General features: G+C 39.1%; 1 protein-coding gene across 2 annotated transcripts in view; it reads right to left on the bottom strand.

Moving 5' to 3' along the window:
- Window positions 1-13,188, bottom strand: part of LOC138753666 (factor associated with metabolism and energy-like) — a 70,919-nt gene that overhangs the window by 29,347 nt on the left and 28,384 nt on the right. Inside the window, exon 6 of one of the 2 annotated variants that reach the window (XM_069916922.1) lies at window positions 4,400-4,463. The exons of the other annotated variant lie outside the window; for it this stretch is intronic. Within the exon in view, the coding sequence (XP_069773023.1) occupies window positions 4,400-4,463 (64 nt within the window). The remainder of the gene's footprint in view (window positions 1-4,399; window positions 4,464-13,188) is intronic. 2 annotated transcript variants of the gene reach the window in all.

The raw sequence follows: 13,188 nt of genomic DNA, 5'->3' as shown, positions 1-13,188 counted from the left end.
CAGTGGTTCACGTCGTCTGAAGCATTTGTTTTGGTTTGTGGCTCACACAGTTCATGTGCCTCACTTATGATTTCCCCACTCTGCCCCACTAGAACATAGAACAATAGATTGCACTACAGGCCCTTCAGTCCATTATGTTGTGTCAACCTAAATAAACCTCCATGATTAATCTCACCATTCCCGCCCTCAAAATCCATAATCTTTCATTTTTCTTGCACCCATGTGCCTATCCAAGAGTTTTTTCTTCTAATGTCCCTGTTGTATCAGACTCTACCACCACCCCTGGCAGTGTTCCAGGTCATCGCCCCTAAACCTTCCTCCACCTCACCTTAAACGGATGTACTCTGGTATGGCCATTGCCACCCTGGGAAAATAGAGTTGGCTGTCCACTCTATTTGTGCTTCTCTTAATCTTAAATACTGCTATCAAGTTGCTTCTCATCCTTCATCACTCCAAAGAGAAAGCCCTTGGCTCGTTCACATTCTCCTATCCAAGCAACATATAACCATTTACGGAGCGGAAACAGGCCATGTTGGCCTTTCGAGTCCGCACCGGTTCACTCTTGTTAAATCTCTTTGCATAGCTTACATATCCTAAATATAAAGTGACCAAATCAGAACACAATAACTGATTGAAACAGTTTTTTTTTCAGAACTGCAAATGCCCATCACTCACTGTCACAATTCAAAGTTGTGCATAGAGCTCATGTCTAAAGTTAAATTAGATAGTATCTATCTTAATATTAGCTCTTTGTGTGACAGATACAAGAATGAGGACGGATCATTAATTCATATGTTTTGGTTTAGTTCGACCCTTACCAAATATTGAGAGTTGTTTTTGTACTTTATCAATAATCATTAATGTTAACCTAAGCACCAGACCCATTGGTGACCTCATTTAAGACGGAGGAACAGAGGACAGTGAAATTGTCTTCATTTCAATGTCATATTTGCCTCTCATTGCAGGACGTGTTATTTTGATCAGATGGAAAGATGCCGTCCTGCCCACTCATAATCAATGGTTATCTGGAGAAAATAAGATGTTCCACAAGTGACTTGAATTTAAACTTCCCCAATCTTTGGGATTCTTTTTGTGAATTATTTTCACAGCCTCTAATGGGAATCTTTGTAATTCTTGTCATTATGTGTTTCCTTTTCTTTCTACTGGCAGTTTTTTTTTTCTATATTGCCATGCAACTTTAGAATGGTTTGAGGTTTAGATTAATTACATTGTTTCTTTTTCTCTATGAATAATACTGTTGCATAAGAAAAATATTTTCAAAGAAAATATTTTTTCTTTGACATATTGTGCTTGTTTGTTCTATTACAGTTAAATTAGTTTTGTGGATTCCTTTATGAATGTATGCATATTATAAAATTCAGTAAAAATGTTGAAAAAGGAATTGCAACATTACATTGAGAATCTTGAACTCGACTAAATAAGGCCAGCACACTATACCCATCAACTTATGCAGCAGCCTCTGGCATAGGACCCCCAAGATTCTGTTCCCCAACACTGCTGAGAATCCTATCATTAACCATATACTTTCCCTTCAAATTTGATCTTCCAAAGCATATCACTTCACAGTTTTCTGTATTGAACGCCATCTTCCACTTCTCTGCCCAACTTTGCACCCTAACTGTATTCTCTTGTAACCTTTGACACAATCCAAAAGCAATAGTGTATACAATAGTGAATAGTATCAAAACATACACTTGATGAAGGGCTCAAGCATGAAACGTTGGTTTATGTATCTTTATCTTTGCTACATGAAGTACACTGTACATGAGAAACTCCCTGGAATTTCTCCAGCATTGTGTTTTTACTTTGACACTATCCATTTGTATTATCTGTAAACTTGTTGACCCATCTCTCCACTTCTGTGATTAAGTCATTTATAAAAATCACAAAGAACAAGAGTACCAGACCTCACTGCAGAACACCACTAGTCAACCAACCTCCAGACAGAATATGCTCAATCTACTACTACCCTCTGTCTTCTGAAGGCAATCCAATTCCAAATCTATGCAGATAGGTTTCCATGAATTCCATCCCTCATAACTTTCTGGATGATCCTACCATGAGAAACCTTGTTAAATAATTCACTGAAATGCATGTACACCCCCTCTACTATGCTACCTTCATCAATTTGTGTTGTCATCACTTTGAAAAAGTCAATAGGCTCCTGAGGCATTACCTACCTCTAAAGACATTGCAGACCATCCTTAAGACTATTCTTCTCCAAATACTTGTATGTAAATCCTATCCCTAAGAATCTTCTCCAATAGTGTTCATCACTGACAAGACTTGCTGGTATTTCATTCCCAGGATACTCCCTATTACCTTTCTTAAACAAGGAAATATTTGCCAATCCTCCAGCACCTCATCAGTGCCCCAGCAATATGTTCCCTCACTTCCCATTGAAATTCCCATTGTATCTTATCTAACCCAGGGGACATCTATCCAAGTGTTTTTTTCAGAATTTCCAACACTGCCTCTTTCTTAATCTAAACATGCTCCAACCTGGTCTGTACTGACCTCACATTTGCCAAAGTGCCGCTCCCTGGTGAACCCTGAAGCAAAGTATTCATTAAAGAATACTCCCTGCTCCGCCTGTTGATGTGTTTCTCTCTTGATCCCTGAGCAGTCCTACCCTACATACATACATAGGAGGATGGGTATGTCAGCACATACATACATAGGAGGATGGGTAGGAGTGTGCTGAATAGGGATTTTTCTTAATCCTACTGCCCAAGTCTTATGTCCCCTTCTAGCTCTCCTCAGACCTTTAAGTTATTTCCTGGCCTTATTATAATTGTTTGGAGTCCTGTCTGAATTTTGCTTCCTCCTTCCTCTTGGTCCATCTCAAGTTCAGGTATAGCCTTTCTCTTTAGTGCAGGTCATATCTCCCCCCCCCAAAAAAAAAATCCCAATGATCCACAGATCTAAACCTCTGACTATGCTTCAACTCTTCATCTGCCATAGCTTCCTCTTTTTGCCCTCACTGGCATGTGGCACAGGCAGCAATGCAGAGATTACTTCCATTGAAGTGCTGCTCTTTATCTTCCTTCCACTCACTTCACTCACATCAGGACCTTACCCTTTTTCTTATCTATGTTATTGGTACTAACATGTACCACAACTTGTGGCTGCTCACTCTCCCTCTCAAGAATGCTGTGGACTCTATCCATGGTATCTTTGACCCTCGCACCTGGGATGCAACATAATGTACCATTTGGAGTCTCGATCCCCTTCAATAGAATCTCCTGTCTATTCACCTAACCAGTGAATCCATTATTTTAATAATTTCTTATTTTTAGATTTTAAGCATGCATAGTAATTTACTTTAATGTTGTGCTATTGTATTGTCATCTACGGCATCCAGTGCTCCTGTTGTGGTCTCTTCTACAAAGAGACTGGACAGAGATTACAAGATGTATGAAATTAACTCAAAACTAAATGTACATGATTAAAATTGGTATGTTCCGTAATCGCATTTAAAAGTTCTATTTCAACAACACTTAAGTCTTCCACGCTGATGTGGCTGTAATATTTGTTGAAAATAAAATATTATCAATTGGTTAGAAAAAGATACATTTATTTCCATTCACTTAAATTGAACTATGAATAATTCTTCGATTGCATTCTTGGTAATAAATGCGAGGATTGTTCAGTGGTGAAAATGTGTATCTAAAGAGTGCCTTTCACAATCTCACAATTTTTCATGTGTTCTACAGCTTTTTTAGTACAGAGAATTCCTTGGTTATATGATTGATCATAAGGACATCTGACTTAAATTCAAGTTCTCTACATTTAAATAAATTTTTAAGCTAGTAATAATCCCTGGTAATATTCACTGGATACTGCATATATTCAATTATGGGCAATGTTAGGGTTGAAAGGAAAGGATTATAACAAGTGTATGTAAACCAATGTGACATGAGTTACTCTAGAAAATGGACAGTCATCAAAAAATAGACCTACAGACCATTCTCAGGAAGAGAACTGTGTAAGCCAAGGCTTATCTGTGTATTGTCATTTGGAAAATATGGCTGCTACTTTGCATGGTGCAAGCTATAATGAAGGCAGTAGCCATGATATAATGACCATCTAATATGTTTTAATGACATTAGTAGAGGGATAAATATTCACCAGAAAATGGATGGCTCCTTGCACCACTTCCCAATGCTGTACTAACAGTTTCTTGAGTGTAACTCAGTTCTATAAGCTGTCAGCCAGGACTTCTAGAACAAATCACTAAGATTTGATTTATACAGATGCCATAATTGTTTATATTGGGAAATATAGCAGATGTAAGACCTAAAATGAGGCTGTCAAATCTCCAATTAGAATTTGTAAAGATCACATTGGTGGTGGCCAGGAAGTATATAGCAGTTACCTGGAAATTTGATTCCCATCGAGATATGAACTTTTGGAAAGCAGAAATATATGCTTGTATTCCCCTGGGGAAAAAAATACATAATCTTAGGAAAAATACATTTTTCTAAAAATTTGGAGTCTATAATCTTCAACACTTAGGTTTAGATTCTTAATGATGCCACCCTTCTCCCACCGCACTCCTCCAACCAGCACCCCCCCACCCCCTGCATCCAGGAACCACCTGGGATTCTGGATAAGTCAGGATATTTGTCCCTTGGTGGGAGACTGATGAATCCAATGAAATCTTTTTTTTGTCTCTTTTTCCTTTCTCTCTTTAATTCTATTGACTATTTCTCTCATATTTTTCCCTCTGGGTGGATGGGTCAGGGAGAGTTAAGGCTTGTTCTTTTTTCTTGTTTTTTTTCCATTTTCTTACTTAAAATCAATATTGAATGATGAGATTGTTTATTTTATGTAACTGATTAATTTCATGTTGATTTGGAAATATAAATATAAAGATAAAGCTTTTATGCAGAACAGGCCAGGAACCCACAACTAATTGACTTAAGGCTGAGGTATAATCTGAAGAAACAGCTGACATCAATACCTCTTTTGATGTTGTACATTCACTTTTCCCAAACTTTAAAAAGCAAGTATATTTCTAGTTTGAAATGCAAGTGAATGCAACTAACTATGAGCAATAACCTCTCTCTGTTTTGGCAGTCCTGGGTTGAGTGTAACTTGTTTCTGCTCCAACTCTGGTTAATGAGGCCAAGGTGAGTCCAGGTTAGTGGTGCTTGATGGGGTGGGTAAGTTGGTAGAATAAAAAATGGTATGCTCCATCTGTCGCCTTTGCTGGACCTTGCAGTCTTTGTCTTGCTTTTAGTGCCATCCTGGATATTCCTCCATTTCGATTGGTCACTGGCCATGATCCTGTGCAAATGTTGCATTTTTAGAGGTTTTGAGAACTATTTTTTTGTCCTGCTGAGTGTCAGTTGGGATGTAAATGTGCCCATGCATCAGCATGAATGAATGCGACGAGGGCATGTTCGTCTGGAAGATTTGTCTGACCTACTAGTGAATATTGTTGGGGGGGGGGGGGTTGAGTACGGAGAGAATTGGATTGGAGCATTTTGAGGACCAATGGTGGCTTTCCAGTGCCTAATGTAGATGGTCCATAATTTTTAACAAATACACGAGGTTGAGACCAGGGTAACCATTAGCTGTGTGTTAGGTTTGGGAGTTTGATCTTTCAACTCATTTAAGCAAAGGCTGTGCTCGCACACCAGAAGATGGTGATATTAACATCTATGTTGTCTGATCTATACAATAGAATGAAATTTGTGACAAAATTAGACAGGATGGTGAAGGGATTCAGCTTGATTGCCTCATCAATTAGGGCATTTAGTACAGACATTGGGTATCATGTTGGTTGTTTGACCTCCATGGCATACCACTGGCAACCAACTAGAATATGATCCCTATACCCTGATTCTCCACTTTCAGCCAATGATCTACCTATGCTAATATATTTCCTGTTGTACCATGTTGTATCTTGTTAAGTAGCCTCGTGTGTGGCACCTTGTCGAAGGCCTTCTGAAACTCCAAATACACAACATCAACTGCATTTCCTTTATCTATGGTGAATAATCATAGACTTATCCCCCAATAGGATAAAGTGGTTTTATTGGAGGATGGGAGTCTAAAAGTGGAGACACTTTTAAGATTAGGGAAAAGAAAGACATTGAGGGACAACTTTTTCCACACTGGTTGCTGTGTATAAGGTATGATCTGCCAGTGAAAGCCATAGAGGTGGGTACAGTTACATTAAAAAAAATTTGGACCAGTACATTAACAGAGAAGGTTTACAAGGGGATTATGAGCAACACACTGTCAAGTGGGTATCTGGATTTAATATCTAGAATGGAGGTTAGTTGTGTGCAAGTTTTCCCTTTTGATACCTATTCAGCAAGCCTGACGTGATGTCCAGGTTAAAGCAGTAGGACAGACTCTAGTAAAATATAGGAAATATATATTCTGAGTGTAATTCTCTGCCAAGCCTGCAATGGTGTTTACCTGAATTTCCCCCACTCCCACCCTCCGAAGTAATTTAATACCCAAAACCTGTTTAAGTATTTTCAACCATTGTGCAGATTTTACAAGCATTGTTCTTGCAGTATGCATTTAACAATTTTGCCATAATTACATTTAATGTGCAGTACAGTAGTCAGTACTATTAAGTTCATGAATTTTGAAAGCAAATTTGTGAAATAATTGGATAATTCTAGCAAGTGAATTTGAGTTGGGGTGAAAGATGTTTCTGACTGCATTTGCACAATAGCACACTTGCTAGTCACTTAAGCAGCATTTCATCACTCTTTGTATCATTATTGGAAAAGAATATATGGTATAAAACACCATATAAAATTTTCAGTTTATTATGCCTAAGTATAAATCTATTTCTTTGGCTTGGCTTTGCGGACGAAGATTTATGGAGGGGGTAAATGTCCACGTCAGCTGCAGGCTCGTTTGTGGCTGACAAGGACCTAAACATTTTAACCATGCTCTCAAATGGCCACCAGGTGGAGCTCTTTTAATGGCTTCAATGCTCTTCCTACTTGCACATATTCAAATTATTGTTCAACAATTAGATAACTGTTGTATCTGCTGTATAAACTGTTAACCACACTACAATAAAATCAGCACGTTAGATAGAAATAGTTCAACAAGAATGCAACACGGTTCGCATAGCAGTTAGCGCAACACTGTTGCAGCGTCAGCAGTTGGAACCGAGGTTCGAATCTTCAGCTGACTGTAAGGAGTTTGTATGTTCTCCCTGTGTCTACGTTGGTTTCCTCTGGGTGCTCCAATTTCCTCCCACGTTCACAAGGTACTGGGGGTTGTAGGTCACTTAGGTGTAATTGGGTGGCATAGGCTCATGGGCCAAAAGGGTCTGTTAATGTGTTGTATGTTTAATTTTTTTTACAAATGGATAATCTTAACCATGGTGCAAAACTTCATAACTCAATTGCTTTTGTAGTTTCAAGGTGAAAGTACTAATATCTTGCCCAGAGTGTAATCCAAATGTAAGATTTGAATCCTAATGTATTATCTATAAAAATTCCCATTTTGCATTAAGGTATCTATGGTCAAAATGAGCTAATTCTCCTGGATCCATTCATATATAATGATTAATTAAGTTTGTTTGTTCATGTGCTAAAACTAATTGTGTGCCACTTGGTGCATTTTCTTTTGCTGCTTTAAGGTAAAGTATCTTTACATGTGGTATCTGGGCAGATGTGCAAGAAATTAGAGAATATGCAGTTGAAATCCGATTGGCAGTAGAGGAGGTTTTTTTTAAAGGACATCTCAGATGTTCTTGCATGAAATATCTTGTCCTAGCTCCTAACATTGATTTCTATTTTTGCCTCTTATGGATACTGCAAGACCTGCGGAGTTTCTCCAGCATTTTTGTGTATTAAGTTCAATTATAGCAGCTGAAGACTTTCTGGTTTCATTCCTATGGTGATAATGCAAAAGCAAATATGTTAGCGGTTGCAGATTTAGAAGATGGAGAAAAAGAGCAAAATAGAATATCTTCACATCCTGGATGAAAACGGTTCTAACACTTGGCACCATCCCTGACAGTTTTCTTCACTGGCACCTGACCTACTAGCCTAGTCATTCCCTCCATATACTCTATACTGTGGCCTGCTGCACCTGTCTTTTATATACCTTGGCCTCTTCAACTCCACCTTCTAAATCTGGAACCTTTAACAGGCATAAGCAAAAAATCATAACCAGTTGGTTCTTCTCCAGCTGTCACATCATCCTGCCTCATTCTTCCTTCATTAGAGTCTAGATCATGGGTGGACATCACAAATTTATGGGAGAGTCTTAACAAATGAAGTGCAGAATAACACAATGGTGTAGTGATAAGGGCCCTTTCAATGCCAACCAACAAGAATCTGTTCTTCAATTTATACTTCTGAGTGTCACCAAACAAGATATCATGCATTAAATATTTGTTCTCTTGTAAAGTATAAAATTCCTTTAACAAAATTATGATTTTTTTAATGGTTCCTTGTCTATTTCTGACTGCATGTTATTATTAACCACTGCTATGTTCCAGTGGGTTGGTGCTTTAGCCCTGTTGTCTTGCAGCTCTGTTAACACGCCTATGGTTATTTTTAACCTCTGAAATACTAGCCCTCCCCTCTCAAAGGACATCACTTATTGCATTCCCATCTTATTAAACTGCTCAAATCACCTTTTGCTAGTGTAAGTTAATTCTTTAACTAATCACATGATGCTGATTCTGACCCAATCAAACCATCCCAAAGCCACCATAATTGTGATAAACCACATCAAGGGCTGTGAAGAGCCTAATGTGAATATTTGAGCAGGTTTAAAACAGGCCCAAATTCAATTGTTTCATTATTACCACAAAAACATTTGCAGTCCTGATAGAATCAGTCTCATCAGTTAAGTTTCTTCTATCCCATAATAGGTATAATTATCTGATGTGAAAAACATGGACCAAGATCTCTGCTGATATGATTTATTTTGAGCCCAGAAAGAACAAAATGTCTTTGATGGTGAATTTGAAGACAGAAATGACCAAATTTTCTCCACATGATCAGTATCCAGTTGTTCATCTGGATATCAAAAGCTACTGGCCTCACTAATCCATTAAGGTACTAACCAATGCTACATCCAAGCTTGTGTGCAGAATAGTCATGTGGATGAAGGGACAGAAAGTAGCAATCCCGATAAAACCATTCTACTTCAATTGGGACCTGTAAGGATTCCATTCCTTCCTCGCAATTCCTGTCTCCGTTGATTCTACTCCCAGTATGAGGTCTTCCGGGATGTGCTCTTTTTCAAAAAACATGACTTGTGCTCTACTACCCTCTACTTGGCCCTCACCCGCATATCCTCCATTACCAGTATATCTGCCCCAGCCCCCTCCACCCCCACACACAGGATTCTCCTCATCCTCACCTATCAAATGAATAGCCTCCACATTTCAACATATACTCCTCCACCATTTATGCCACCCACATGATCCCACCATCAGACATGTCCCCTCTCCATGTATCCTTTATCCACTCCTCCCTTCCCACTTGGCTCCTACCCCTGTGACCGCAGTAGATGTTCCACTTTCGCCCACACCACCTCCTTCACCACCATTTGGGGCCCCAAACAGTAATTTCAAGTGAAGCAACAGGGATCATCTACAGCATCCAGTGCTCCTGTTGTGGTCTCCTCTACAAAGAGATTGGGCAGAGATTACAAGATGTATGAAATGAACTCAAAACTAAATGTACATGATTAAAATTGGTATGTTCCATAATCGCATTTAAAAGTTCTATTTCAACCACACTTAGTCTTCCACGTCTATTTTGCAATGACGACGCATTGTTAGATAATGAGAGGAAATTCTTTTAAGATTACAGCCTTTGATGCTGGAATCATTTTCTCATAGCACTTTAGCAAGTAACAACCTTCCTCAAATCTAATGTTATGGTAAAAACACAGGAGACTGTGTGGTAGTTTAATTTTGAAACTTCAATTTCTGTCTGGTGTTTCAATATTCTCCTCCATCTGTGAGTAATTAGTGACTCAGATTGCAGAAGGTAAACATGTAATTTTGACATTTTTTAAAAACATAGTGGGACTTTATTTTTAATTGTTTTTCAACTCTTTTACTGATCATCAGAGACATTTAGCCAAATGGAAGGATATCAGGTCTTGGATTCTGCCACCTGGGATGTGTTTTGCCTCACAGAGCAACCACTGAAGCAAGCCCAGCAAGACACACAAGGCATTGCAGACACAAATATTTTGACCCTCCATGAGGCCCAGTTCAATTCCAGCACCATCTGGCCAATTTTCTCCATGTTCCTGATGATCTGCAATGATGCAGTTCTTGTCTGATTGATTCTGCCCTCTTACCCTGCTTGATCTAATGATTCAGCTTTGTACAGGTTGTGCCTCTTACCTGGTGCTCTGTGGTCCAGCATCTCCCATGGTCTGGCAAGTTTGAATCTGCTGCCATTAGTACAAACTCCTTACAGATAGTGTGGGGCTCGAACCTCGGTCCCGATTGCTGCCGCCATAAAGGTGTTGCATTAACCTCTATGCTAACTGTGCCATCCACAGTATTAATTCCTGTTTTAAACTTTGTTCTACCTTTGATATATTTGCATAGGGGAATCCCTTATAGGTCAATTTCTGTTTTCTGGCATTTTCAGTGGTGCAGCAGTGGGCAGGCCCTGACCACCGCTGACCACCGCTGGATTAAAGAGATGTAACCTGTATTGTTAGCAGCAATGAAAAAATCATCTGGAGTTGAAAATACCTGTGAAACATCTTTGTCTACCAATGCTGCTTCAAGATTTCCTAAAATACATCAACTGTTCAAGATACAGTATTTAAGTTTGGCTTCAAGTTAAATGACTACAGCTATATCTAGACAGCCCCAACTTTTTGACAACATAATATTGCTTCCTTGTTGATTATTTTAGTAGAGAAACAATAAGATTTTAACCTTTAGTTCAAATAAAATATTTTAAGAATCATGATTTTTATTTTGGATAAAGCAGAGAAAGCTTAATGTAGACAGTGGAAAATTATTGGGAGCAATTCTGAATGACAGCATTTATTTTGCGCAGTACAGGTTAATTCAAGGAATTTGTTTAAAAGCAAAGAATGTCAGGCAATTAGATTTTCTAAGGTAAGAGTATCGATGAGAGTGGTATATTTGATTATAGTCTACACAGATTTTAACGAGGCCCCAAATGCGAAATTATTCAGGAAAATAAGAAGCTTTTGGATCCAAGGGAAAATGGCAAGCTGTCTGAAAGTAAATAGGAATTTTAATGACCAGAGGAATCTGGCAGTGCGGTTGTGCAAGGCTCAGTACAGTGGCTAATGCTAATGGCATGATTAAGAAGTTTCCTAATGATGAGAAATTTAGGAAAGAGAAGCACTGGTGAGGGATGGACTGCATAGCTTTTTGTATTGGAAATCACGTTGCATGAATTTCAGAGTTTTTTTGATAAGGAAACCCAGAGGATTGATGAGAACAGGACGGTAGATGTTGTCTACGTGGATTTTAACAGGGCTTTTGACAAGACCCCACATGGTAGATTGGTCCAGAAGTTGAAATCACAGGATTCAGGGGAAACTCGCCAATTGGATACAAAATGGGCTTCATTGAAGGAGTCAGAGTAGTGAGTGGCACAGTGTTGATTTACAGATTGGTGTGCTGCAGGGATTGTTATATTGTTAGGATAATGTGAACTATTTTGTAACTGCGTAAGAATACACCCTACTCACTGAATAACTGTAGTGCACCACTGTGGAGCATGGTCAGTTTCCTGAGATGCCGGAAGGCATCAGTAAGTGCTCTTTTGTTATTTGAATCTTGCATCTCTAAGTTCTTTAAAAAGCCTCTCAAGTAATTCCAGATACATAACATGGTGGCAGTGGTATAACAGAACAAGAATAAAACCACACAATTGATTGTAAGTCACTGAAATACAAAGGGGAAGAAGAGAAAAAATATTACTGAAAAAATGGCTGGAGCAACAGCAGTTCACCCAGTGATGTACGGGGAGGCTGAAAACAATGATGAATCATTTAAAAAGTTTCAGCAGAAATGCAATTTAGCATTCAAAAGCTATTTTAAAAATGTAACAGCAGAGGAGAAGGTCAGTTATATTCTCTGGACAGGGGAATGAGGCCTTGACTTATTTAACAGCTGGAAGCTGAGAGGTGGATAAAAATGATCCAGAGCAGATATTTGCAAAGTTTGTTTCTCACCTTGAACCCAGGTCTATCATAGAATTAAACACAATGAATTTCAAGGCTTAATGCAAGAGACTGATGAAACTGTTGATAACTTCCTCACTAGACTAAAAATTGTTGCTGCAAAATGCAGATTTAAGGGTAAAAGAAAGATTAGTTGATCAACTAATATGGGGGAGTGTCCATCCCGAAGTGCAAAAGCCTCTTATAGGGAAGGACAGCTTGAACCTGGCCCAAGCTATGGACACAGCCAGAGCCTTCGAAGCCATGAGGATGCAAATGAAATCCCTATCTATGCAGACCTGCCCACAGCAAAGAGAAGGAAGGTTGATGCTAAGAACACAATCAGAAAAGTGAAAAACCCCAAGGACCTCCAAGAAGTGCAGCAGACAACACCCCTTCGATGACCAAAACAAATGCCCCACATACAGTTCTAAATGTAGAGCCTGTGGAAAAGCAAACCACTGGGAAAAGATGTGCAAGTCTGGTATGAAGAACACAGCAATACCAATGGGGAAAAAAAAAGACAAGGAGATCCACCACATAAAAGGAAACAACAATTTGGACCCCGACACCCAGATACTGGACATGGAATCCATACACCTTCACGAGATGTCAGGTGAGATGAAAGAAGGAAGTTGCACACAAGGATCCAAATACAGAGGACAAACCAGAACAAGCCTTCGATATTTAACCTAAAGGTGAAGCTGGATACTGGATCACAAAGCAACGTCCTTCCACTCAGACTCTACTGCCAGATGATCCCAGAGAACATAATAAAAGGGTATCCAAAAGACGGTGCATAGGAAACAGCAAATGTCACATTAATGACCTATGGTGGACCCATGATCAAGCAGCTAGGGAGAGCTGCCATAAGGCTGTTTGTTTCAATGGCTGCCATAAGGGAAAGAACATCTACGTGGTAGATGCAGACGGCCCAGCAATTCTAGGTCTGGATAGCTGTCGGGAGTTGCAATTGATCTGTCAATTATG

This window comes from Narcine bancroftii, chromosome 2, assembly GCF_036971445.1.
Source record: "Narcine bancroftii isolate sNarBan1 chromosome 2, sNarBan1.hap1, whole genome shotgun sequence".
In the NCBI taxonomy this organism is placed as follows: domain Eukaryota; kingdom Metazoa; phylum Chordata; class Chondrichthyes; order Torpediniformes; family Narcinidae; genus Narcine; species Narcine bancroftii.
The sequence above is the reverse complement of the archived record's forward strand: the minus strand, read 5'-3'. Positions and strand labels throughout refer to the sequence as shown.